Genomic DNA, 26,317 nt, shown 5'->3' with positions numbered 1-26,317 from the left:
CTGATTTGCTTTGTCAGAAACTCCAGAAGACTCAGGTGGAGGCCTCAACAATCCCCTGGATCAAAGACTACCTGACAAACAGACCACAGTTTGTGAGACTGAAGGGTTGTGAGTCTAACCAGGTAGTCAGCAGCACAGGAGCACCACAGGGGACGGTACTCTCACCATTCCTTTTCACTCTGAACACCTCAGACCTCCAGGACCAGACAGACTCCTGTCATCTGCAGAAATACTCAGATGATTCTGCAGTTGTGGGGTGGATCAGAGATGGACAAAAAGCTGAGTACAGGAAGGTGGTGGACCACTTTGTGGTATGGTGTGGAAACAATCATCTCATTTTGAACGTGACTAAAACAAAGGAGATGATTGTAGATTTTAAGAGGAACAGGAATAAGTCAAAAACTATTTCTATCATGGGAGAAGAAGTGGAGGTGGTGGAGGAGTATAAATACCTCGGTGTTCACCTGGACAACAGACTAGAGTGGAGATGCAACTGTGAAGCCATATACAAGAAGGGACAGAGCAGACTGTACTTCTTGAGGAAGCTTAGGTCCTTTGGTGTTTGCAGCAAGATGCTGCATATCTTCTATAAGTCTGTTGTGGAGAGTGTGTTATCTTCTGCCATCATCTGCTGGGGAAGCAGCATCAGAACCAGGGACTTAAAAAAGCTCAACAAGCTGATAAAGAAGGATGGCTCTGTTCTGGTGACTCCTCTGGAACCTCTGGAGATCATTATGGAAAGACGGATTCTTCATAAAATGAAGAACATTATGGAGAACCCTGAGCATCCTCTTCATGAGACTGTCCTACAACAACAGAGTGTCTTCAGTCAGAGGCTTCTTCAGATCTGCTGTAAGACAGAGCGCCTTCCTGCCCACAGCCATCAGCATCTACAACGACTCTTTGAGGAAACCTTCATAATATGAGCTATAAAAACATTTAATTTCCCTTTGGGATTAATAAAGTATTTTTGAATTGAATTTGAATTGAATTATCGACCCAAATGGCTAACAGTGGTTAGCATGGTGGTCGCTGTGGTAGCTATGACGTCATCAACGCGGCCGTTTATTCTTTTTTTTATTTTTATTTTAATTTTTTTCTTTGCTTGGTAACATAAAACCATGATGTTATTTTTTTTTAAACCGACACCATACTAATGTGGAGGAACAGTTTTAGTTACGTCAAACCGGAAACTCGGTGAGCGGTGTTGCTAGGTTACCGCGGAGTCAAACAAACGGCAGTGCGGCAGTCGCTTTGCGGTCTGTTTTAGACTTTCTTGTCAGAATAAATGTCAGTTTAAAGTTTCGATTCGTGATAGAAGCAAGTAAATACGTAATAAATATTCTTTTCATCTCTAAACTCCTGCAGTTTGCTCAGGTTCCCTCTGTTAATCGAATAAATAAATGGACACCAAAATTAAGGTGGGCTCCAGACGTAGCCAGCTGTTTTGTTATTATTTTAACTGTACGTTTAATTTGAATTATTTTTTTAGTTTTATGTTTTAAATTAATTAAATTCTCCTAAAATGATACATAAACTTTGCAAAATGACCAGAAAACAAGCAGACAAGCATTGTTTCTCCATGATTATTCTTAGTTTGGTTTTTTTTGTAGTCTGGCTAAGTGTTAAAGCAGATATTCCTGTTCTCCGTAGATACCTCGGGACCTGAAAGCCAAGTTGTTGCTATGGTGAGATCATCTTCATTGCATGCTGGTTTATTTCCACCAACCCTGACTTCATGTCAGGTTTAACATAGTTTGTTTTTCCAGGACAGATGTAAGCTACCACAACATGGAGCTCATTGACCAAATGGATTCTGTTCCTGATCTGGAAAGGTTCTTCTGTTTTCAGTTAAACATCGTTTTCGCTCGTGCATTCATTAAATGCTTCACATCTGTAATCCCTGCTTCTTCTAATCTGTGACAGAACCTTGTGCAGTGTGTTGGGTGTTGACCTCCCAGAACCAAACAAAGGAGTCCTGCTGGAGCTCTTTGTGCAAACCGTGCTTTTCTGCAGAGAGCGTAACTACAATAAGGAGCAAACTTCTGCTCTTCTGTCCATCATCAAGTCCATCCATGAGGCCAACATTGGTAGGCAAAACTTAGCAATTTTTATAAGTATTAGCAGCTAATAATTAAAGAATGAAGCATTCAGTAAGTTATGAAATGTTTGTAATACAATACAATTTCTTTGAATATTTTAGGTTAAATATGTTTAGGTTTGTTGTGAAAAACCTTGCAGTATTTATCAGATATCCTTCAACTTGCAGAAACTCCCCTCAATAACTCTGAGCAGTGTCTCAGATACTGCAGTGATCTTCTGCTGTGTCACTCAGTCAGGGTGTGTATCATAAACAGTCTTATTTTAGTTGCAGCTTAACTTTTACATTTCATCCTGATGTTCATGTCTCTTTTCCACCAAAGAGGCCACCCTTCAGTATCAACCTGTTCAGCTTTGAGGAGGCCAACTGCATTTTAAATTTCATACAGGACCACTACCTGAGACACTACAAGCTCTACAAGTATATATTCACACCACAGGTAACCCTCCTGGTTCATCTCCTGGACTTTTTCACTAATGGGAAAACGTCTTCTGAATACAAGTACGTTCAAAAATCCTAAAGCTCTTTTTTAGTTGGGAATTTTTGACGATTTGGATCCAATGTGAAGTTAAATCTGACCATTTAACAAACCCTTTAAACAAATTTACAACTTAGCTGAACATCTTCTAGACATATAAAATTTATAATTACATAAAAAAAAGTGACAAAATATTAATACAATGCCTTTGTGGTAGAACAGCTAATGAGCTGCATGATATGAAACCTGACTAAATGTGATGGAAACTGTATAAATATTCAAATTTCCACATATCTGTCATAACATTATGGTGCATTCAGTAACTGATTATTTCTTCATCATGGCACCTGCTAGTTGGCTGAAGCTACAGGGGGACCAACACATGATTTGGCAGGTGGTCATAATGTTGTGCCTGATTGGTGAACAATATTTACAATGTACAATAAGGGTTTAGATTTACAACCAGAAAGATTTCTCCTAGAAACATATAATCAAAAACACATTAAAATCTCAATATTCAAAATTAAAATAATGTAACTTGCTGTTTGCTGGGTTTATTTTAATTTTATTATACAAAACCCCTTCTAGTTAGAGAGCTCTAAAACAGAAGAAACACAATCAGGAAGATAAAATCATTCTTTGACAAACTTTCACCGTTCAAACATTTATTTGGACCTTTTGAAAACAGTCAATGAATAAGACAGGACCTGATGTCTGAAAACCGTTAACAATGAACACATATTATTATTATTCCTTCTGATTAATGTATGATTGACACTTTTTTAAAGAAGATTTATTAAAGTAGCAGTGATTAAAACACTTTTAGGGTTTTATTTTCTTTTTTAACCTTGTTCTCATAAGAATATTTGGACAATATTCGGATAAAGATGGGAGTCAATATTCTACTAAATAATTTATTTGCTTCTTTTCAAACCCTTTTTTAAACAGGTGAAACTTGATCTGTTCTTGATTTATTCTGGGATGTCAGAGCTGGGATCACCTGCCGCCGAGGATTCCTCTGTGCCAGGTAACAACTTCTCTGTTTCACCTGCATCAAAACCGGGTTGTAAATCTGTCATCCAAGGCATAAAGTAACTTAAAAATGCAAGACAGATATAACTGAGACAATCCCAATGCTTTATCTGTGTCATTATTCAAATATTCTACTTTAGAGTATGTGCAAAATAATTTTAAAACATCTTCGGACAAGAATATGAATATCTTTAGGTGCTTTAATTGCAGGTGGTGTTATAAATATGATGGAGGACGAAGCAAATGTAAAAAGGGATGATTCTTCTGAAGCACAGGAAACTTCAACCACAGAAGAGGAAGCCTCAGAGGGCAGGATTATAAAATCAGATGGTAGGATTATAAAATCAAGACAGGACTGACTGAAAGCAACTGCAGCGATAATCTTTACAGTTTATTTGGATGCCTGTTAAAGATGTGGGAAATAAAGCCTTCAAATAAATTCGTCTTTTATTGCAGGAGACCCTGAAAAACGTAGGGAAGAAAATAACCCCGGGTAATAGTTTTCAACTAAATCATCAGTGCCACAATTATTGATGGTTCTGCTGTGAATGTTCACCTGTCTCCCAACTGGGCTGCACATTATATTCTCTATTAATATTTCAGAAGGTTGGAGCATCCAGAGAAAGGGACCTTCAACTGTTAGTCATAGCAGAAATGATCTAGATCTTCCAAGGTCCTCTCTATGCTCTTTTCTCTTCACCTCCCTCCACAGGTTTCTTACAGGACAGAAGAAGGTTGATTTAGTGTCTGGGGAACCATTTCCATGTTTCAGATCACTATCCTGCAGAACGCCCAAATAATGACCCATTTTCAGTTTTCTGGCAGAGTCCACCTGAGCTTTATTTTAAATCTCCTAGTATTTCATTTCATTAGAGTTCATGATGCCATGAACTGTGGCTGTGAAGATTTCCAAGGCCTTTTCAAAGAGAAACAAGCCCACAGCATCACAGTTCCTCCACTGTACCTAACAGTGGGTACGAGGTGCTTTTACACATATTTATTCAATTCATACCAACTTGCAGTGTTTGGAGCAAGAAAACCTTAATCTTATCTGACCAAAGTTCATGGTTTAAAGTCCCAGTAGATGCCACTCTCCTGTGGTTCTGTAAAAGTGAGCTTTGGAAAACCTTGGCATCTGTTTCCCGTCATATTTATACCCCCGAGAAACAGAAATCCTACTTAGAGGTTCCTAGAAACTCTGATCAACCTTAAACAAGAATAAATTAAAAACTCCCCCAGTTACATTTATCTAAAAGATGAATTTATTTGAAGGCTTCTTACAGATCTTTAGGAGAGGCTGCTACAAACATGGCCGTCACTGAATATACAGCATGAACGTGGTGATGTGTTTTCCTTTCTTCATTCTCTCCAGGTTCCAAGGACCTAAAGGCCCTGATAGAGCGAGAGGTCAGGGAGCAGATGCAGCAGTTGTCCAGGCAGCTGGATGAGAGCATCAGAGGAACGGCATCCAAACCCAACAGAAGAACCAATGTTCCCAAACCCAACCAGAAAGGCAAAAAATAAGCCATGGACAAACATCGCTGTCGTTAAATAAAACAATTTAAACATCTGTTTTATTGCCAGTAAAACATTTGTACGCACATACAGTACCATTCAGTTCTGCATTTCTCAAGCAGGCACTTTAAATGGAAATGTTACAAATCAGAGCAGAGAAGGAACTGTTGCTCCTAGTTTTTACAATCAGTGTGAGTGGTTATCCTCTCCAATCATCTCGACTGTTTCAAACACATCCTACAGTACTGATATTCAGCTCTGGAAGAGCGTTACATTTGAACATTAAAACAACATCTACGTGTCTATAAAAATAATCTGAATGGTTTCAGTTCCAATTAACTTGTGCAATGCTTGGAAGAGCATCATTAAAATAAATGATTAGCAGGTAAAATGTAAATATACATAGCATACTTATACAGGTTCCAACAAATTGTTGTGCAATGTGTCCCTTACTACAAAGTGCGTTGCAAACAGGATGAACTAACAGAGAAAAAAAGGTTCAAATAGTCACAATCTTGGATCAACACAGATAAGGAATATCAACATATACGTGCGTATTGAACTTGCAACGTGCCTCAGTGTGCTGCAAGGCACACAGATTTCCTGATCCCTGAATTGAACATATCAGAATCAAACAGTAACACATCTGGACAAATACTGACACGATATGACAGCACATGCACATGGTTAAATAAAACAAGATAAAAATCGACAGGCTCAGGAACTAGGTTGAACTGGTTCTACGTCTCAAAGTCCTCCAGGCCCAGCAGCACAATCTTAGCTGTGTTCTGAAACAGAGCGGCCCGGTTCTGCTGCTCGCCCTTCTTCACCCAGTGGCCGTAGATGCGGAAAGCGCAGCCGTCGATCAGCTTGCGGACGCCGCGGAGGGAGTAAGGGTCTCTGGCCAGCACCTCCCGGGTCAGAGGCCGGGCCCTGCGGTACCGGCTGTACATCCTGATACAAGCGAGCACGCTCACTATCAATACCTGGACCAATCAGGACAAGGAAAGCAGTCATTACCCATGTTTTCAGACCCATCATTGCTGCTGCCATGTTTGAGCTGTTTCAGTCATTTAAATAATAAAATGTTCGCTCTTCAGGACATCATGGCTATCACCTCGCATATTTAAAACATTTGGACTTTTAAAATAAGCAACCTATTCAACAACTTTTATTTTATAGCCATGAGTGGTGGAAGCTTTCAAACTTAACTACTTTCCTGTAGAAACACCAGTAGACCTTTAAACTGGTCACGAGGAGTTGTCTTTTTACCAGATGATTTAGCTTTTGAAAATCTTTTACTGTTTTATAAAAATCCCAGTTTGTTTTCATGCATTTCTCTGGTTAGATTAGATGCTTTTCCCGCCTTGAACTGATGACATCACCCATCTGCTGCTCAGGTAAGCGTCTACATTTTAAATTGACTACATAAACATCTACGTGAAGACGTAGGGAAACAGCCCTATCAGATCAACCATTAGTTGAATGTTCTTACATTCATGCTCAGGTACATGCTACGAGCTGTAAGCCACGCCCCTTTGGTTCTGTAATCTCAGAGCTCGCTGTGAAAGCACACAGGGCCTGTGATCTCAGCAGATTGACTACTATGATGTCAAAGGACAGCGATCCATAATTGAAACAGAATTGCTTTTGAACATTTCTGCTAATACTCTGGCCTCTCCTCAAGGTCCAGACTCTCAGATTTTGGACTAAATTACTCCTTTGAAACAAACTATTTGTGTGTTTTTGTTTTAAACGTGATTTTGCATAGAAATACTGCTGTTTATGCAACTTTATCAACTGTTCAACTTTTTGTTAATGGATTTAAACCTCAAAATTTTTTATTAAAAATGCAAAACATTTTGTGATTATTTTTTCTATATTTAGTCATGTTTTTATTTAAGTTTGTGTAAACGTTGCTGGATATTTGTGGCAAAAAGTATTTTTATAAGAAGATAAAAAATGTCCTAACATCTTCTATTTTATGAAGATTCAAATTTGCCAGCATCATTTTGCCCTTATAAATAAAAGTCTCCAGTCCAGGGGTTTGTGAATGGCGCCCGGACCGCACTTTGTACACCACTCCTCTAGATGTTGAGTTTTTATGTGTTTTATGTTGGTCTGCTGATTCTTCAGCTCTAAACCTACTTTTAACACATCAGGATCAAATGGATGTTCTGCTTTCATCTCAGCTTCTTCAAAGCTTCTCTGCTTCAGTTCAGCTCCTTCAGCATATCAGCTGAACCATTACAGCATTCATTCTGCATTCATGCACTCAATCCTAATTTTTCCAGCTTTCACCTTTATATTCAGCTCAAAATAAACAAAGAGTTAAGCTAAATCTGTGACTCACCCTGAATGTCTTCCTAGGACTAAAGAGACGAACGTCCTCCTTCTGATACAGCCTGAAGAAGGGATGAGCTAAAGCTTGTTCTGCAGTAAGCCTGCCAGTGGGATCAACCACCAGCAGCCTGGATATCTGAGGAGCACAAGGATTGTATAGGATCACATTTCTCCAACACAGTTTCTGTAGGAGAAACGCCTCCCAGAAATGTTAAAATCCATTGAGCATGTTAATTTGGCAGGAATATGAGCTCACCAGGTCTTTCACGGTGTCAGATCTGTCGTCCCACTCTGGGGAGCTGAACTGATAGCGCCCCTCCATGATCATCCTCAGCATCAGCATCTGTTTGCGGTGCCAAAAAGGAGGCGATCCGGCCAGTAGGGTGAAGAGGATGACCCCACAGGCCCAGCTTCCCAACAGATTTATACACACAGAGGTTAGGAAAGCACACAGGAGCATGGCCTAAACGTATATGTTGCGTCTCAGAGGACAGGAGACTTACAGGTCCACCTCCTTGCCATAGCCTGGATGCATCTCATCCATGGAACATTTCAGTATTTCAGGGGCCAAATAACCAGGTGTTCCACAGAGCTCTGATTAACATCCAAACACAAAGTAGTCAATTTCTGATCATGTTTATACTGTTTTCTAAACTGCTGATAGGACCTCCATCCATACCTCTGAGCTTCTCTCCAGGTTGTAGCTGCACAGAGAAGCCAAAGTCAGAGAGTTTAATGTGCCCATGATCATCAAGGAGAATGTTCTCAGGTTTCAGATCCCGGTGAACAATGTTGAGGGAGTGCAGGTATTCCACAGCCTCCAGCAGAGCTCGCATTATGCTTCTGTTGAGACACAAATAGTCATATTTGATCCTGAATCAGGTCCAACTCTCAGGTTTTAGGCTCATGATGAGTGTATGTAGATTTCTCTAGCTTCATGCTCAGGGTTTAGATCATTTAGAGAGACATCTGGATGCTGTGGAGCAACAAATGCTGTCATCTGTACTCCTTCTCAGTAACAAGCTTCCTGTTTTCAGCTAGTGACACCCAGTGACGTTTTGTATTTTCTAATACAGCGAAAAGAGTCTGTAGTGAAGGAGCGCTGAGTTATCTGCCTGCTTGAAGGAACATTATGTGAAATAAGTTGATGAAAAGCAGCTCAGCTGATATCTGCACATGAGCAGGAAGGCAGACGATTGTTTAAAGAAGTTATGAAATACAGCAGTTATTACAGGACAGTCTGCAGTTTTCTGAAACATCCTAGCAATGAAAATCATTCGAGGTTGATGGATTTGAATTATTATTTACATATGTATCCATTTAGTTTACTAATTTGCCTGTATATTTATTTATTTTATAATATTACTTTATACATTTATTTATTTTTGTAAGCATCTTGCCATAATGTATTCATTTATGTATATTTATTATTACCTATTTATCATTTTATTTATTCATTATTTTACTTATTCCTAATCTTTATTTGATAATAATAAAATAAAGTTGATAATAATTCAGATTTTTTACATGTGAACTTTTTGTCTACTTCTCAGTCTATTTATTTTATTCCTAATTTAAAAGTACAGGATGCTGAAGATGAAGCTGTAGTAAAGCCAAAGCAGGGATGAATGATGGAGCTCACCTAGTCTCCTTCTCACTCAGAGTAACTTTCTCTGTGAGGTAGTCAAACAGCTCTCCTCTTCTCATGCTGGTGAAGAAGAAAAACATCAATCTACAACATATTCTTAGATGCAGTAAAGACGTTTGGATTTCAGCTCTTTGTCTTCATACTCACAGGTCAAACACCAGAAATATGAACGTTGTGGACTCATAGGAATCAATGAGGGTAACTGCAGGAAACCAAAAAAACATAAACCAGCGTTAAAGGTCTTCTAAGGCCGTATAAGGGGAGGAATTAAATATTCCAGGATGTCTGAGGAGCAGAACTTCAACCTACTGATGGAGGAGTGCCCCTTAACCATGTTGAGAACCTGGATCTCCTTCAGGGTGGAGGTCTTCACTTCCTCCAGCTGCTGGACTGTCATCTTCTCCGCTGTGATCTCGATAATCTTCACTGCCAGCTCCTGACCTGTGTGTCTGTGCACACACCTTCTCACCACGCTGCTCACACCGCTGCAGCACCAACAGACACAGGAAAGTACATGATGTTCCCAGCACCACCAGCAAGCACCACCACCCGGCTGTTCAGCTGGACCTACCGGCCGATCACCTCTTTGGGGTCGTATTTCTGGTAAAACTCCTTCGCCCCCACCCAGTCCGGTAATTCATCTCCAACGACAATGTCCTTGGTCATGATGGTGAATCTATAGCAACAAACTCAATCACATGTCAATGTTTACCAGAAACACTGAGCTAACTCCTGATAAGAGCTATTTTCTTTATCTTAAAATAATAATAGCGAGCAGACTTTACCCTTTACTTGTTTACAACTAACACAACAGCCAACCGCTTAAAGCAATTAAGAAATGCGCCATTTATCATGTAATCGGTGAGGTGAGTGCGCCTCTGGTCTGGCCTGGCTGCCGCAGCAGGTTCACTGACCGAACAGGAAGGAAGAAAACTACTCACCAACAGTTATGCAGGAGATGGTCAAATATACGGAGCCCAGTCAGTTAGACAGACCCATTCGACAACTGGAAGCCATGATTGTTTCTGAACCGAACTAAAACTCCGTGCCAAGTCCCAAGCGGTGTTTACATTCTGGTCAAATTCCTGCAAAATCGTTTTTGACCGGTTTTGACTGGATGTAGCAACACTGCCCCCATTGGACAAGAGAGGAGATGCAGCGTTTGCTTTCTGAAACAAAAACATAAACGAGCTTAGTACATTTTTGTGTAAACAAATAGCAAAACTCTGAAAATATAATTGTATTTAATATGAAACGTATACTTGTAGGCTTAAACTACAGTGGAAGATAAGGATGAACACTAGTTGGCAGTGTGTCTCGTTGTGGCACTAAATCGCGATTTAAAAGGTAGTCGAAGAAGACGTGCTGTCGTCACTTCCTGTTGCGTCCCCTGAATTATACTTCCAGTCACTGCTGGCGAAGGTGTGTAATGTCTATAGTTACCATTGGCTGTACTTGTCTTTATTTCTGTTGATGCAGATTATCCCCACACAGCATCCAGGGTCTGTATTCATAGTCACTGACTGAAAACGGAGACGTAGAAGCGGGGTTTGCGCCACACAAAGACAGCTGTGTGGCTAACCCGGAGCTAGCATTAGCAAGCTGGAGGAGAAATGTAGCGGAAACGTCAAACTGAAATTGGTCATTTTAAACAACAAAACAACGAGTTAGTCTGTGTTTTCATGAACATTTTAGATCTTTTAAAATGCTCTGAATGAATTAGCATTAACAGTGAATTTGAATTGTTTTGTGTGATGTTCTTGTAGGTGAAGGAAAGATGTCGGGTGCAGGGGGAGGGAAGCGGCCCTCGGGAGGGGACAGTCCTCCTGGCCCACCTGAGAAAAAGAGCAAGAAAGAGGAGAAGACCACCACGACACTAATTGAACCAATACGCATAGCTGGAGTTTCCTCCACGGTAGATCACATGATGTCTGCTCCTTCTCAGGTCATTTGCTTTATGCATTTCTACCATTTGTTTTATCTTCCCTCATTGTTGTGCAGGAGGAAATGGACATGAAGGTGCTGCAGTTCAAGAACAAGAAGCTCTGCGAGCGCTTGGAGCAGAGGCAGGCGATGGAAGACGAGTTACGAGAGAAAATTGAGAAGCTGGAGAAGAGACAGGCCACTGATGACACCACCCTCCTGATTGTAAATAGGTACTGGTCGCAGGTATGAATCAGTCCTTTAGGCACGCTGCTACTAAACGTTTAGAAATGAAAGTGCTCTCACAAGTTCTAAGTCGATTAATCAGGTAATCTGACCTACATGAGCTTCAACAGGTGTTCCTTTATTATTTGAAACCTTCTGCTTAAATCTAAAATAACATGTTTGCTCTCCGTGCCCTCCATCAGAACTGTCAACGCTTTCATCCCCAGCCAGTTCATTAATTTATGGCTGATATTAAATACCTTTGTCCAGAGTTGACTGGTCAGGATGTCCGTAGCACCAACGTAAAGACTTCTGTTTATTATCAATAGGTGCTGGAGTCTCCAGCAGGTATCTGGAGAGAAAATGACCTAACACTCAGTTCTGGCTGAGTGTGACAGCATGCCTGTTGGTTATGCTAAACTCTATGTTCTTGACAAACTATTCATCTGAAATCAAATTGCTCTGAAGACAGCTCCTCACAGAGATGATGGAAACGTAGAAGTCCATCAATTTGTGTTGCTTCTAGAATAAACTCCAGCTGTTAAGTTCTGGTGTCCTGCATATTTTAGATGTGTTTCTGCTCTAAAACAGCTGAATCAGACTCTCAACATGTCCTCGGTTTTTCAGAGGCCTCACAATGAACCCTCTATTTGATTCAGGTTTGTTGTACCAGGAAAACCTCGAATACACATCATTAAAATCGAAGTTAACTTCCTCTCTGGGATTGTCAATCTGTATGTCCTGATGATCTCAGACTGTTTAATCTCTAGTAGAAATTATTGCAGCTGTGCTCCAGTTTATGCTTTATTAGAGACGCTGCATGCTGCTGTAATAGACTGATTATGTAATGATGATTCCAGAATAAATAAAGAAATCTGTCTATGGAGGAGTTGCTGACGTTGCTCTGAGTTTTCTCTCGCCACGTCGCCACATTGAACTTAATGTAAACAAAAGCGTGTTGTGCGATCATCTTAACTGTCCCCAATGAAACATGGTGACTGCTGATTAATATGCAGTCATTTTAATTAAATGTAGCCTTGAGTCAAATATTTCACCCTGAGAGTTTTATGTAATCAAGTAATTTGAGGAATTTTTTCTGCTCTAAGGTTGATCATCCTAAAACAAACTCAAAGTTCACTTCTTTCCATTAAACCATCATTACTAATCTAGATTTTATTAATGTGTCTGAGAGTTTGTACCTTGTCTGTTCACCCTGATTGATTCAACTCTGCTGTAATTCTATCACAGTATTTGTTGTTTCTAAAAGCTGACAAATTACTGGAGGGTTGATAGTAAAGCTTCATGATACAATATGGTAATAAAATAGGAAAGTATGGGTTGAGTGCAGATGCTAAAGCTCACTGAGGAAACATTGTGATGTTGGAAATGAAAAGGAATTGGATGGAAGATCTGCTTTGTATATGAAAGATTGTATGTTCAGCATCTTAACTGCATGTTTTTCTAATATTGTGCAGCCTTAGTTGATTCTAAAAAATAATAAAGAAACCCAGTCTGTCTGAAAAGAGAAAGTTGTTCAATCTTTCTGTCTCTGGTTTGCAGTTGGAAGAGAGCGTGAATGTTCTGCGTAAATGTATTGAACCAGAAACACCACCAGCATCTGCTCCTGCCCCACCCTCAGCACCACCCTCAGAAACCCCACTGATGGAGGACAGTGGAGTCGGTCTTACTTCACCAACCTCTGCGGTGCCTCCGCCGCCTCTCCCAGAGGCCCGGAGTGAAGGCGGGCAGACAGATCAGCTGGAGGAGAGTCAGGAAGATCACCAGGAGGAGCAGCAGCTCCCTCCTCCTGCTGGAGCAGATGAATTAATGACACCAACTGAGCCACCATCAGTTTCAAAAGCAGGTTAGCAGCTTTGTGGGACTACAGTTTACTGTTGAAATCCCTTCAATGTTTTACTCTCTCTGTGTTAATCTGGGTTGTGGGAGCTGGAGTTTATCCCGTCAGCCAAGGCAGTGAGATTTGACAGACCCTATAAACAGTGCACAGAGACACACATACTCAACTTTAAGGCCAATGTAGAACCTAACATGTCCGGTTTCGTCACACACAACAAACGTAAAGAAAACTCAGCTGCACTGATTCACAGCCTGCTGTGGTCGGCCGCTCTGTACCAACATTATTTAAAGGATAATATTCATATGGCTGACTTCCTTCATGTATCAAGATACAATCAGGTTTTAAAAAGCAGATCCACATGTTGCTGCGGACTGGCAGGCAGTCAGCTGAAACTATTTTCTCTCGCTTACAAGAGAAGACAGATTTGTCAATTTTAAAGTTCTATTTTTTTCCTGTATGAGGGGCAAAAAATGACAGTTTGGCTTTAAACATATTACCCTCTATACTGATTTGCTTTGCATGCAATAATAAATTCTGAATTGTGTGCAGATGTATCACCGCCTCCTCCTCTAAGTGCGAATGCGAAGGGATTCTTGGCCACGTTGGAGCAGAGCGGTGAGGAGGAGCTGTCCTTGCACCTCCAGGACCGCATGTTGTTCAGCAAGGAAGCCATTGCCCACTTGGTCCGTGTGTTTGACCGGCTACACGCTCGCATTGATGACATGTGCAAGGCCATCCAAGCTGCAGGTAACCATCGAGGTGACATGTTCATATAGACTCAGCTTCTGGGGCGTAACTCTTCAGCACGATTAATATTCAATAATTATCCATGCCACATTTCTTTTTCTAAATCAAGATCATCTTAACTATGATAGCATGGGTTTCAACATGTATCCTAAGAGTCATTTGTCCAACACATTAATCTTCATGGATAGCAGGTGAGGATGGTAGCCAATCAGAGGCCGGTCTGAACCCCAGCCTGCTGGATGAGAACATCCGACTTCGAGATCTGGCCACCCTCCTGCAGGGGCGACACCACAAGATGTCAATGGAGGTACAGTTTCCTCGTCTCTGGTAGTAAATATCATTGGAAGTGTGCAGTATGTGTACCTAGACCAATATGAGTATCGGGAACAATGATAATTGCACTAATATAGTAATAAATGTGTAATTTCCTCATGCCTCACATTGCAGTACAATGAGTGGGTGGACAAAGTGACGAGTGCAGAAACTAAAGTCTCTGAGATGGAGACAACAGTGGAGGATCTTCAGTGGGACATCGAGAAGCTTCGCAACAGGGAACAAAAGCTCAACAAACACCTGGCTGAGGCCATGGAGCAGGTTTGTTTACATCGATTGAAACTTATTTCTGTTACTGTTAGGAAAGCATACGTGTTTCTCCTTTGGCCAAAAGGCGTGGGCCCATCATTTGTTTTTCCATTCTACATGAGAGGACGGAGATACGGTTCTGAGTATCGGAGCATGGCGAGTCAGCTGCCTTTCTGACATGAAGTGACATTACTGACAGACGTTGGACCTCAATGTTTATATAGAAGTACGCAGGATGTACTTTATGTTAGCCGTAGGCCAATAACGCTGGCTTTTCTAAACTCATATCTTTTATTGACAATCTTTATTACAGTTTTAGTCAGAAAAGTAAGGGATTGTTTTTAAAAAAGTCGTTTTTTTTTTTCCCCCTGCAGGATGATCAAAGAGGAGCTTTTATTTAGTTCATTTCTGAGCGTAGCTCCGTATTTGTTAATTTCAGGAAGCCACAGGTTCATGAATATATTGTAATGTTTGAAATGTTTGTTATTCATTTTTATAACCGTTACATAAATGATCGCGTGATAAAGGCCGACCCCCAGTCCTCCCTCTGATTCTTGGCCTTCAGGCATCTCATCTGTTCCTGTGGAGCAGAAGGAAGCAAAAGCAGCTGGAGCCTCTAAAAACAGAGAGATTTCCAGGGGAGAACTTGAAAATAAAGGGTTAGAGATGCGCTTGCAAATATTCTGACACATGTAAATAACGTCTTAATGGCGCAACAGTTGGTGTCTATTTGGAAGTTGTCTCTGGTTTGCGATGAACAAAAAAACAAAGAAAACATGAAGATTATAGTAAATTATGAGTTCTTTAATGTTTGGTGGTTTAGATTATTTATTTTTTAAGCTATTGTTAGGCTCTAGCGGCGTGCATTATTTTTCAAAGTATTTTTTTAGACAGTAGTCAGACAGAAAATGACATGGAAAGGGTTGGGGGGGCAGAAAGTATCATCAGGTCGGGATTTGATCCAGCAACAGTCTGCGTCGATGCCTAAGGCCTCCTCCTACGCCACCTGTATTTAGTTTTTATTTAGTTTGCTGTCCTGTAGTCACATGTTGTGGTACAGATGTTTATTGTAGTAATAATAATAATAAGCTGAGAAGCTTTCTGCTGGTCTTCTCTGGAGTTTTTGATGATTCATCGTTGGTGATGAGCTCCAAGTCTTTGATGTTGGAGGATCTCCTTGTCATCACCCTAATCTTTGGGGTTCTCTATCAGGTCCCCGCCAGGACTACGACCGGGCCGCTCCAAAATATCAACATCACTTCCAGTCAGAAGGAACATGTTGGTCACATAAAGTTTACTTCAAACCTAAATCTGCTAGGGGTATGAATACTTTTGGGCTGTGATTTGTGGATAGCCTCTCACACCATTCAGTTTAGTGCCTTCTCATTTCAATTAAACAATGAAACTGTATTTTATCCCTGCGTTGACCTTTTGACCTTCTGTTTCTCAGGTGTTCTGCAGCTGCCTGCTTCATTTCATGGAATTAGGAAATAAAAAATATAAATGAATCAGGTGGTGCAGTCTGCTAGCATGTGAGCTAATTTAGTGGCATTTCTCCAGATGCTGTTTAACATGAAGGCAGTCTGGTACGTCTGCTGGTTTTTCTGTGCAAGCAGACGCACCTCATCCTCAGAGAGGTTGCACGTAGCGGTTGGTGTTGTGATCAGTGGTAAAATCTTGCTCTGTTTGAAGCATAAAGCTTTGTTTTCATGTTCAGATAGTCCTGATCACGTCCTAATTAAAAGGAGACACATCAGGCCACGCCACCATGGAGGTGAGATGGTGTCAGATCTTAATCCTTATGTTTTTGACCCACGTTGTTCGTTGTTTTTACATCCTGCAGCTTAAATCTGGATACAGCAGCACCGGCAGCTCAGGTGGCTTAGCTGGAGGACAGATAACACTGAACATTCAGAAGGTGAGTAGCAGGTTCTCCAGGGAGTGGTGGTATGCAGCAGTGATGATGTCGGTGTATGGTGTTAGAGGTCTTGCTTCTCGGTGAAGTATTGTTTTTGTTTGTTAGTTTGAGAGTCTGAATGCAGAGCTGGAGCACAACCAGGAGTTGGCTAATAGTCGGATGGCAGAGCTGGAAAAACTGCAGCTGGAGCTCCAGGAGGCTGTGAGGGAGACTGAGAAGCTCAAGGTGAAGAGTCTGTTTTTATCTATGTGTTCTCCTGTTAGTGAGGAGCCACATCTCATCATTTAACCTTTTAATTTTTCAGATGGACCTGCGCAATATTCCAGAAGAAGTTGTGAAAGAAACCTCAGAATATAAATGTCTACAGTCTCAGTTCTCGCTGCTCTACAATGAATCTCTTGGAGTTAAGACCCAGCTGGATGAAGCGCGGGCTCTCCTGCTCACCACAAAGAACGCTCACCTCAGACAGATTGAGCACATGGAGGTGAGTCTGGGAGGACGTGCATGTGTACAAATGATCTCACCCTTATTTTAATCTTTATTTCAAGGTGCAAACAGGTTTGTAGAATGAGGTGATGGTGCTGTTCTGTTTCAGAGCGACGAGCTGTCCCTGCAGAAGAAGCTGCGAACTGAGGTCATCCAGCTGGAGGACACCTTGGCCCAGGTGCGCAAAGAATACGAGATGCTTCGCATCGAGTTTGAGCAGAACCTGGCAGCCAATGAACAAGCAGGTATCTAAAACCAAACAGAACATCTCATCATACTGGAAGTCAAATGAAGAAAGAAACTTTACGTTCACAACAAGCTTCTTAGTCTAACATGTTTAGACATCATTACTGAACACTTAGTCATTTAAATCATATTCTGAGACTTCAATGAGGTTTCTGTTGTAGAAGGAAACCATGGTTCTCCGTCCAGGTGAGGAATCGGTGGATTCTGCAACACTTTTACCTTTTCCTTAATAACTGTGATCTTCTGGCCGATATTTACAGGTTGGATGGTTCCATCATTGTGCTTCATGTTTTATTACCATGACCACATCTCGTGATACCTGTAAATATCACACCTGATATGGTCTGATTTAGGACAACAAGGCTTTAAAATAATCAGCCCCTGCTTCCTGGAGGAATGTACAAACGGTTCTGAAACGGTCCGAACGGGCCACCTTGAGGTGGTGTAATTTGGAGCTGCGCAATATGAATAAAAAATGATCACAATGTGTATTATCAGGATACAGTTTCAAATTAAAAGTCATCTCCCTAAGCTATTATCTGTTTTATTATAAACTGAAAGAGCAAAATAAAAGAAATGTTAAAACATTAATAATAACCGAGAAGATTAATTTTCTAAAACTAAAGACCCGCGAGACTTGATGGATTAATAATGACACGTCTCAACCAGCGATTTATGGATGTCGGTTTATGCAGAAAATCTCATGTAAAGGCTTTATCATTTTTATTATTAACATTCTCTGTTTCTCACTATAAATCATAGAATTTATTTTGTTTGCCAGGATGAGTTTAAGTCCGTTATAAAGGAACAAGAGTTAACTTATTTATGCTGAATATTAGTTTCTTTCTATATTTTCTATTGTGGTTGTTGTTTGTGGCAAGGTCTTTCCCTCTGAAGGTTTTAACCTCGAGGAGAACTTTCATCAGGGTCCTAAAACCTGTAAAAACACACGGTGAAGTATGGAGCAAATGAGATGTTTCCAGAAATGAAAATGATTACTTTTACTATCAAGCAGATATAACCACCTTCCATCTACAGTGAACCTGAACAAGGTGACAAGAGACTAAATTAATATTCAGAATCTGTGTGGAATACCTGGTCCAGAACCAGAACCTGTGAAGGAACGAGGCTGTTTTTTTATCTCTTAATGTAAATTACAGGAAGTACAGAAGTGTGAAAATGTCTCAGATCCTTATTTCAAACAGAATAATTTAATGTTGCTGCAGCCAACACAGAATAACGAATATAATGAAATAACCAGAAATGGTGAGTTTATGTGCTGCTTACAACCAAACTGTGGACAGCGAACTTTAATCAGTTCAGGTTGCAGATAAAGATTCACACCTCTTCATGTGTCGCTGCAGCAATCACTGCATATGTTTTCATTTGCATCATGGTGTCACTTCTGCGCTTGTTGCCATGAAACGTATCTTTCCCACCATCGGTTGCACAGTGAGGATCGACTCACAACGAGATCACACGTTGACCGAGCTTCGCCTTGAACCTTTTCTCACTCAGGACCAATCAACAGGGAGATGCGGCACCTGATCAGCAGCCTTCAAAACCACAACCTGCAGCTGAAAGGCGACGTGCAGCGCTACAAGAGGAAGCTGCGGGAAACACAGTTGGAGATCAATAAGGTAGATTGGAGGTGATTTACTGACTGAAAAGGTTGTTTTATGCAAACTCTGTCAGGCAGCCTTAATTCTCCGCTCTTCTGTCTGCTTTTATTGACAGTTACGCTGTCAGAGTGGCGACGCAGGGGTTTTGATTCTAGAAGAGACGACAAGCGACAGCGTGGATGTTAAGAAGGAGGAGGACGAAGACCAGGAGGAAGAGGAGGAGAGGAGGAAGGAACTGGAGAGACAGCGGGCTCGGGAAAGGGACAGGGAAAGAGAGAGAGAGGCAGAACGGGAACGAGAGAGGGAGCGCGAGAGGGAGAGGCAGCGCAGCGATGAGCTGAAGAGGAAGGACTCGGATACCCTGAAGATGCTCCGAGTTGAACTCAAGTACATTCATCACAACATGTTATAAAAGTATGAAGAAAACAGAGGTTTGTCTTTATCTTTAATTTCTCCATGTTTGTTTTTATCAGGAAGGCCCAGGAGTCCCAGAAGGAGATGAAGCTCCTGTTGGACATGTATAAATCGGCTCCGAAGGAGCAAAGAGACAAAGTGCAGCTTATGGCAGCCGAGCGCAAATCGAAAGCAGAGGTTTGTTTTAGTTCTTCTCTGTCCAGGTTTGTTTCGGGTGCCTAACATCTCTGAAAAGTCTTGAATTTAAATCCGTTGTGCAGCAGCTCGCATATCGGTGTTATGCTGAAAAATAATCTGCTCTGCAGCAGAAACATGGTTGAAGTCAGCTTGTGTTTTTCTTTTTAAGAGTATTTTTTAATGTTTGAAATGAAGGTTGGAGTTTTGATTTTAGTACGTCTCTATAGGACGTGATGGAAATATTAAACCTTTATTTTAAAAGTTGACAGAAAAATTGCCTGTAGTCCAGAATCTGGCGATTTTCAGCCTGATCGGCTCAGACTGGTGACCGGCCTGCTGGAAACTAGAAAATAAGATATTTTTCAGTTCAGTGAACGGACCGTATAGAAGTACTACCAGGTTTATGGCAGGCAAGTTTATTTCCTCAACAGGAAACAGTTTTGTAGCAAAGTTCAACCAAAATTTCTATGAAATAGAAGTGAAATTAATGTCTGAAGCCTAAATGTGTGGTTAGGAATGAATAAATGCAGTTTATCACAGTTTTAAGGGGCTAGAAATGAAGGAAACCACATTGACGACGCTTGAAGAGTGGTTTAATTTCACCTTTTGAATGATGTATACCTCAATATTTACGTGTGTGGTAAATGGCCACCCTCTCTCCTGTCCTGTCCAGGTGGAGGACCTGAGGATGCGAGTGCGAGAGCTGGAAGAGAGGGAGAGGAAAGAGAGCAAGAAGCTGGCTGACGAGGACGCCCTGAGGAAGATCCGTGTGGCAGAGGAGACCATCGAGCATCTGCAGAAGAAACTTGCAGCCACCAAGCAGGTTTGTTTTTCTGTATTGGATGCCTTTGCTCATTAAAGTCTGAGGACAGCTGTTCATTGTGGCATATGGACATGCTAATGAGGCTAACAATGCTTTGTTGAACTTGTTGAATAAAGATTTTTGCTTCTAGTTTTCTAAAGCAGGAGCTTAAACATCATGTTTAAGCTCCTGGGACGGCACCCTAGATGAATATTAATAGCCAGCTGTTTTACAAGTGAAATCAGTGCAGAGAGCGTCTCATTTGCCTGAAAAATAAGTTCTTCTAATCTCTGCAATCTAAGGAGGAACCGAAACCTGACGTTTAGATCTGATCAGCTGAGCGTGTTCCTCTAAACCCAGTGGTTTGGTTTTCAATTATTTGATAGTGGTGAAAACACACGTTTGGATAAATTTAGCTCTCCTTGTTCTCAAGACATTTTTGAATAATTGTTGCTTTTGGTTTTGCTTCTGATTTCTGATCTTGTGTAGAAAAACAATAATAACCAAAGATTTGTTTTTCTTGATACTGATCAGTCGTGGAAGGATGGGATTTGCAGATGCAGGATCCCAGTTTGGTCCTTCATTGAAATCAATTCTCCAGTATAAGATGGTGATGGTGTAACACTAAACTGATTCATCACTGACGTTCCTAAAGCTGCAGCTCTCCTGTTTTTCACAGCTGCCGTTTCTGCAGGACTCACCTGAAACATGTAGAACTTTTATCATCTGGTTCAGCCATGCAGCTCCAGCCTGCTCCAGCTAGAGAGGTTTCCATGCAGGCACTAGGCTAACACTACCATGTTTACCCTCTGATGTGTCTTCATGAAATTTCAGCCCGTAAAAGACTTTGGTTCGGTTCTTTTTGATGCAAGAAACTTCCCGCTTCATTCATTTCAAGCTTTGATTTGTGTGTCATAAAATGTATCCAGTAGTGGTTCAGCTGCTCTCAGTGTGCCTCTTCCAGGCCAGCTGGGGAAAGGAGACCCAGACCCACCAGTAGCGTGTCTCTTTCACTACTGGTGTCATTACAAAAAGGAAAAAGCCCGTCAGTTGCAGCTGAAAACTTGCCTAACGTGTGTTTCTATTTTTTCAAGCTGTATGCATAAAAATCTGCTTTTATTCATTTTTTTTCTGGCCATGAAAAAATATGACTACATAGCTCACTGAGCAGCAACTAAAAGTCAAAGGTACCGCACCAACAACAGGTAGCAGGATGATTCTGACCATTTGGACCCTGAGGCGGGACATGGGCTCGGTTAGGGACCAGCTGCAGTAACGTTTGTCATGAGTTAGCATCCCCAGCCTCAGGTAGCTACAGAAGAGCATCAGAGGTTTATGATGGGTTTAATAAAGTATTTTTGAATTGAATTGAATGAAAAGACAAGAAAGCAGTGAGTTCAGAAACAAAAGTGTTTTCTTTCTTTATTAGTTGCATGTAGGAGCCAGCCTCAGGTAACTCTGTCAGTGACCTCATTCCCTTACATTTCTTAGTTCTAGATAAGCAGGAACGTATCAAACTATTATGTGTCCCAGATCAAATGTTGAAGTTGTGTAATTTATGTTGCCCATACCAGAGACACCCTTATTAAGTGAAGCAGAACTCTGTCCTTATTACGCTGTTATTAACCAGCTGCTGACCTCAGAGGATTATTAGTTCATCTCAGTATCACTTTCTGCTTCTACGCCTATCTGCATTTACACTATTAGCTAAAGTCACAGCAGATGTTGAGATGTGATTTGCTTGTAGCTCTTCATGCTTGGGAGATGTTCCAGAACATAATTAAGTGAAGGGAGAACCCGGTCCGGACCGATGACGCCATGTTCAGCTGTTTACCTTTCGAACACGGCTGCTGCAGCGTCAGAAATGGTCGCACTGACAGCAAGGAACAAGGAAGCGGTTCATGAGTTCATCGGACTGGTTTTGTTGGTTCTGATTTGTTTTTATGGGTTTTTGTTGGTTCTGCTTGAACTCAAAGTGTTGAAACATTTGTGGTTTTTAATGAATAAGAGACTAAAGCAAAGCAGATCTTCAGAAACAGATTGAAGTTTTCCTCTAAAGTTGCCTTAATGTTCTGAATCTTTATTCTGAGCTACTGAAGAATCATAACTAGCAGGTCGGGTCAGAAGCTTCAGCTTCTTCCATCTGAAGAACTGAATTTTGTTGCAGAATGAGTCTGCAGCTGAAACCTGCTGGCAGGTAGAGGGAGAAGGTCCACCTGATCTCCTCCATGCACCCTGGCATGGAGGAGATCAGCCTGTGGTTCTGCTGAGGTGTTCAGGAAGCCCGGGTTGCTTTGGTAGCAGCCTTCAGGTCATCTGCATTCTTGGTTCTGATGTCTCTCATCTTCCTCATGACAGTACTCCATAGATTCTCCATGGGGTTCTGATCCGGCCAGCTTGCTGGCCATCAAGTACGATACCACCATGGTCATTGGCCCAGCTTTTGGTACCTTTGGGAGTGTGGGCCGGTACCAAGTCCTGCTAGAAAATGAAATCAGCATCTCCTTGAAGCTTGACAGCAGAAGGAAGCATGAAGTGCTCCAACATGTCCTGGTAGATGGCTGCTTTGACTGTAGACTTCAGGAAACCCAGTGGACCAGAACCAGCAGATGACATGATAACCCAAATCATCAATGAACGTAGAAACTTCACTCTGGACTTGAAGCAACATGGATTCTGGTCCTCTCCACTCTTCCTCCAGACTCTGGACCTTGATCTCCATATGAAATGACGGACTTACTTTCATCTGAAACACGGCCTTTGGACCACTGAGAAACAGTCCGGTTCTTGTTCTCCTCAGCCCAGCTGAGACACTTGTGGCCCAGGTGTTGGATCTGTCTGTGGTTCTTAATGCGCTGACTCCAGGCTCAGTCCACGCCTGGTGAAGCTCCAACACATTCTTAGTTGGATTTTGTTGTTTTAAGGTGCTTTATGAATAAAGTTTTTACTCTATCTTAATTGTACCAGGAATTAACCATTGAAATATCATCACAGCAAAAAAGAAAGTACACCCTCTGTTAGTTCAACAAATTTAACCTCAGGTGTTCAAAACCACACCAGAGATTCCATCGTGTCATTATCTTTTCAAACATGAAGCCAAACTGTGCAGAACTAAGTACACCCCTAAAATCCTAGATATAGACAACATACATAAAACCCCATTATGTAGGGGTGTCCTTTCTTTCTGCCCTGGGTTAGAAGTCTTAGAGGCCAAACCCCAAAAAGATTCATTTCTTCAGAGAATTAAAGGAAATGTCTGAAGGCTGCTGGGATGTTGAGGCTCATGTTTCACACGCGTTTCACCCAGAACACACGTTGGCGCCAGACCTGACCGGGTCGAGGTCCGAACTCACAGAACGCTTCCATCATTAAATCTAAAACATGCCCATATGTTGGGTTTGAGGACAACGTGTTCTCAGAACGTTTTCAAGAAATAAGATGTATATGTTTCAAAAACGTCATTATGCAAAAAAAAAAAAAAAAAATGCTTGTTTCTTTAATGAAAAATCATTTTTCTATTAAAATGTTAATAAATGATGCCTTGCTAGAGGGAATAAATGGAGGAGGGAATTGGCTTTACCACTGGATGTTCTGTCATCGCCTTCAATCATCAGCATCTTCTGTATTTCATTTGAGGAGGAGGAGGCCCTGCTGAGCGAGATGGACGTAACGGGACAGGCCTTTGAAGACATGCAGGAGCAGAACAGCAGGCTGCTGCAGCAGTTACGGGAGAAAGACGACGCCAACTTCAAGCTGATGAGTGAACGGATCAAGTCCAACCAGATCTACAAGCTGCTGAAGGAAGAGAAGGAGGAGCTCGCTGACCAAGTTCTCACGTTCAAAACCAAGGTGAGGTGTCCACTGGCCTTCCTCAGAGTCTTCTCCGATTAAAGCTGCTCTAAACAAGCAGCTAACGACTAGCTACAGGCCTGTGAGCAGGACCAATGTGTGTTTCCCTGCTAGCGCTACATTTTCTCCATTCATTGCTGCTTCCATCTTACAAACATCCCTAGAAACACTCCCTGTTGTCTTCAACCATCACAGCTTCATGTCGATAATGTAGCCCTGAAGAGGTCACAGAGTAACTGGGGCTCCACCCCTGTGGGCTCAGGGTAAATGACACCCATAAACATCCATGCCTTCTGGAAATCCAATCAAAATCTAGGAAACCTTTTAACCTCCTCACTGACTATGCAAAGAATCTAATACATTTATCACTGGGGATTAATCAGCTTGTGGTTACTGTTGCTGCCTCTTGAAGGTGGATGCCCAGCTGCTGGCTGTGCAGAAGCTTGAAGAGAAAGAGGGAGTCCTGCAGACCACTCTGGCTGCTCTGGAAAAGGAGCTGGCTGTCAGAACACAAGCACTAGAACTCAACAAGAGGAAGGTGAGAACAATCTGAACAAAACCTACAACATGAAATGACTGGATTGCTTACAGTGTGGAAAATATAAAGTCAGCAGTAAACAGGATCGGACCCATCATGTCCATTCATCAATGTGCCACAACATTCCCAGTCAGGAATTTCATCATCAGGTTTTGTTTTATTGAGCCTTCCTGCTTCCTTCCCCGTGCAGGCGGTGGAAGCTGCACAGTTGGCAGAGGACCTGAAGGTCCAGCTGGAGCACACGCAGGCCAAGCTGAAAGAGATCCAGGTCTCTGTGGCTGAGAACCGCACCGCTCGGGAGAGGGAGAGCAGCAACCTTAAACGAGCTCAGGTATTCACACCAGATCTTAACGAGTGGCTCTCGTGGTCATGATTGGTCACTTTTCATTTCCCCAGTGAAAATATGAACCAACAGCTCTAAAAACTGTCCTCCTGCTTCTCTAGGAGGATCTGTCCCGGCTGAGGAGGAAGCTGGAGAAGCAGAAGAAGGTGGAGGTGTATTCTGATGCAGACGAGATCCTACAGGAGGAGATCAACCAGTACAAGGTGAGGAGAAATTACTGGGTCCAAATTGATTCACTGTTGGATGTAGTGTCTGGTTTTATGTGAGAGTAGAACACAAACTGGTGTTTAACTGGAAGAAAAGGTTTCACCATGTTATACCAATATAAATCTGAATCAGTGCCTTATAGAACCGACGTCTGCTGCAGCTACGGCTTGAGCAGAACCCTGGGAGATCTGGGAGAAAGCTTTGGATATTCTTGTAGAACCTAACCCTACTTCTCCACATCTTTCTCCTTGTGTCTGCTGTGTTCCTTGGTCTCCAACAAACATCTGAGACCAGAAACCGACCAGCTCCATGTATATTCAGAATACATAACAGACAGATGGTTACTAATTAGGAGCTGTCTGGAGGCATCTGATTGGGCTACAAGCACTCGCCACACTTTTCAGATTTGTACGTTTGTGGTTTTAATGAAATGGTAAAAGGGGTGTAAATAATTTTTGCAGTCTTATATTTGCCTCCTTGGCTCAAAGTATTGGTTTATTATCTGAGTGTCAAAGTGAGCCTGAAATCCCACAGAAATCTGATTCTCTGCTTTAAACCTGTAAAAATGATTGAATCCATCCTCAGGCCAAGCTGCGCTGCCCCTGCTGCAACACCCGGGACAAGGAGACCGTCCTCACCAAGTGTTTCCATGTCTTCTGCTACGAGTGTCTGAAGATGCGCTACGACACCCGACAGAGGAAGTGCCCCAAGTGCAACTGTGCCTTCGGGGCCAACGACTTCCACCGCATCTACATCACCTGAGAACGGAGCATCAGAAGAAAACAGACAGAACCAAAGGAGAGAAGGAGCTGGAGCAGGAGACCTGGAGATTTACTCAGAGATGGACATTTTAATCTCTTTGGAAAGACTTGTTTACCACTTTTTTGCCATTTGGTGACCAAACATAGTGATTTATCTGACTGGGAGTGTTGTGGAGTAGTTTAATAAACACACACTTGTGAGCAAAGTGATGTTCTTACATGTTGAGCTGCTCTGAGTTGTTCTTATCTGAAGCTGAACTAGTTGTTACAGATTTTCTCTTTTAACAAAAAGAAATGAAACATTTTGAAGCTCTGTAATGTGTTGGAGAACCTATGAACTGTGCTGGTGTGTGTGTTTCTTTGTCCTGCTGCTTTTTCATCACTAAAGCTGAAACCTAAACGTCTAAATTAAAGGAAACCATCCCTCGGAGTGGAGGACTGCATGCTAAAAGCTAAATGTGTTTCCAATATATGAAGCACAACAGCCAGGGTTGTCCTGCGT

At 41.7% G+C, this 26,317-nt stretch overlaps 3 protein-coding genes across 8 annotated transcripts; 2 read left to right on the top strand and 1 right to left on the bottom strand.

Moving 5' to 3' along the window:
* Positions 1-1,187: 1,187 nt before the first annotated feature.
* On the top strand, positions 1,188-5,181 carry ccdc189 (coiled-coil domain containing 189). Of its 3 annotated transcripts, none has more exons than XM_047376797.1 (10): positions 1,188-1,259; positions 1,369-1,421; positions 1,654-1,688; positions 1,770-1,835; positions 1,927-2,090; positions 2,270-2,340; positions 2,424-2,540; positions 3,528-3,606; positions 3,822-3,941; positions 4,984-5,181. In XM_047376797.1, exons 2-10 carry the CDS (start codon positions 1,404-1,406, stop codon positions 5,133-5,135), a joined length of 822 nt encoding a protein of 273 aa, XP_047232753.1. In that variant the 5' UTR covers positions 1,188-1,259; positions 1,369-1,403; the 3' UTR covers positions 5,136-5,181. The 3 variants fall into 3 exon arrangements, with proteins under 3 accessions (XP_047232753.1, XP_047232755.1, XP_047232754.1); XM_047376799.1 differs by having other exon boundaries at positions 1,199-1,259; positions 1,775-1,835; XM_047376798.1 differs by having other exon boundaries at positions 1,210-1,421; positions 1,775-1,835.
* phkg2 (phosphorylase kinase, gamma 2 (testis)) lies at positions 5,154-10,238 on the bottom strand. Its single transcript, XM_047376796.1, has 10 exons — positions 10,059-10,238; positions 9,689-9,793; positions 9,427-9,602; positions 9,265-9,319; positions 9,112-9,177; positions 8,149-8,312; positions 7,973-8,063; positions 7,726-7,879; positions 7,480-7,605; positions 5,154-6,112 (listed from the first exon to the last, which is right to left on the bottom strand). Exons 2-10 carry the CDS (start codon positions 9,781-9,783, stop codon positions 5,867-5,869), a joined length of 1,173 nt encoding a protein of 390 aa, XP_047232752.1. The 5' UTR covers positions 9,784-9,793; positions 10,059-10,238; the 3' UTR covers positions 5,154-5,866.
* Positions 10,239-10,439: 201 nt separating this feature from the next.
* rnf40 (ring finger protein 40) lies at positions 10,440-26,033 on the top strand. Of its 4 annotated transcripts, none has more exons than XM_047376795.1 (20): positions 10,440-10,539; positions 10,884-11,032; positions 11,119-11,286; positions 12,826-13,129; positions 13,673-13,870; positions 14,059-14,177; positions 14,318-14,464; positions 16,296-16,370; positions 16,476-16,595; positions 16,675-16,854; positions 16,966-17,101; positions 18,621-18,742; positions 18,840-19,111; positions 19,198-19,315; positions 19,989-20,138; positions 23,757-23,966; positions 24,379-24,504; positions 24,695-24,835; positions 24,949-25,050; positions 25,640-26,033. In XM_047376795.1, exons 2-20 carry the CDS (start codon positions 10,895-10,897, stop codon positions 25,814-25,816), a joined length of 3,003 nt encoding a protein of 1,000 aa, XP_047232751.1. In that variant the 5' UTR covers positions 10,440-10,539; positions 10,884-10,894; the 3' UTR covers positions 25,817-26,033. The 4 variants fall into 4 exon arrangements, with proteins under 4 accessions (XP_047232751.1, XP_047232750.1, XP_047232747.1 ...); XM_047376794.1 differs by having other exon boundaries at positions 10,441-10,539; positions 14,062-14,177; positions 23,754-23,966; XM_047376791.1 differs by having other exon boundaries at positions 10,441-10,539; positions 23,754-23,966.
* Positions 26,034-26,317: the final 284 nt, after the last annotated feature.

Source organism: Girardinichthys multiradiatus, chromosome 10, assembly GCF_021462225.1.
Source record: "Girardinichthys multiradiatus isolate DD_20200921_A chromosome 10, DD_fGirMul_XY1, whole genome shotgun sequence".
Lineage (NCBI taxonomy): Eukaryota > Metazoa > Chordata > Actinopteri > Cyprinodontiformes > Goodeidae > Girardinichthys > Girardinichthys multiradiatus.
Note: the sequence above shows the minus strand (reverse complement) of the source record. Positions and strands in the feature narration are given on the sequence as shown.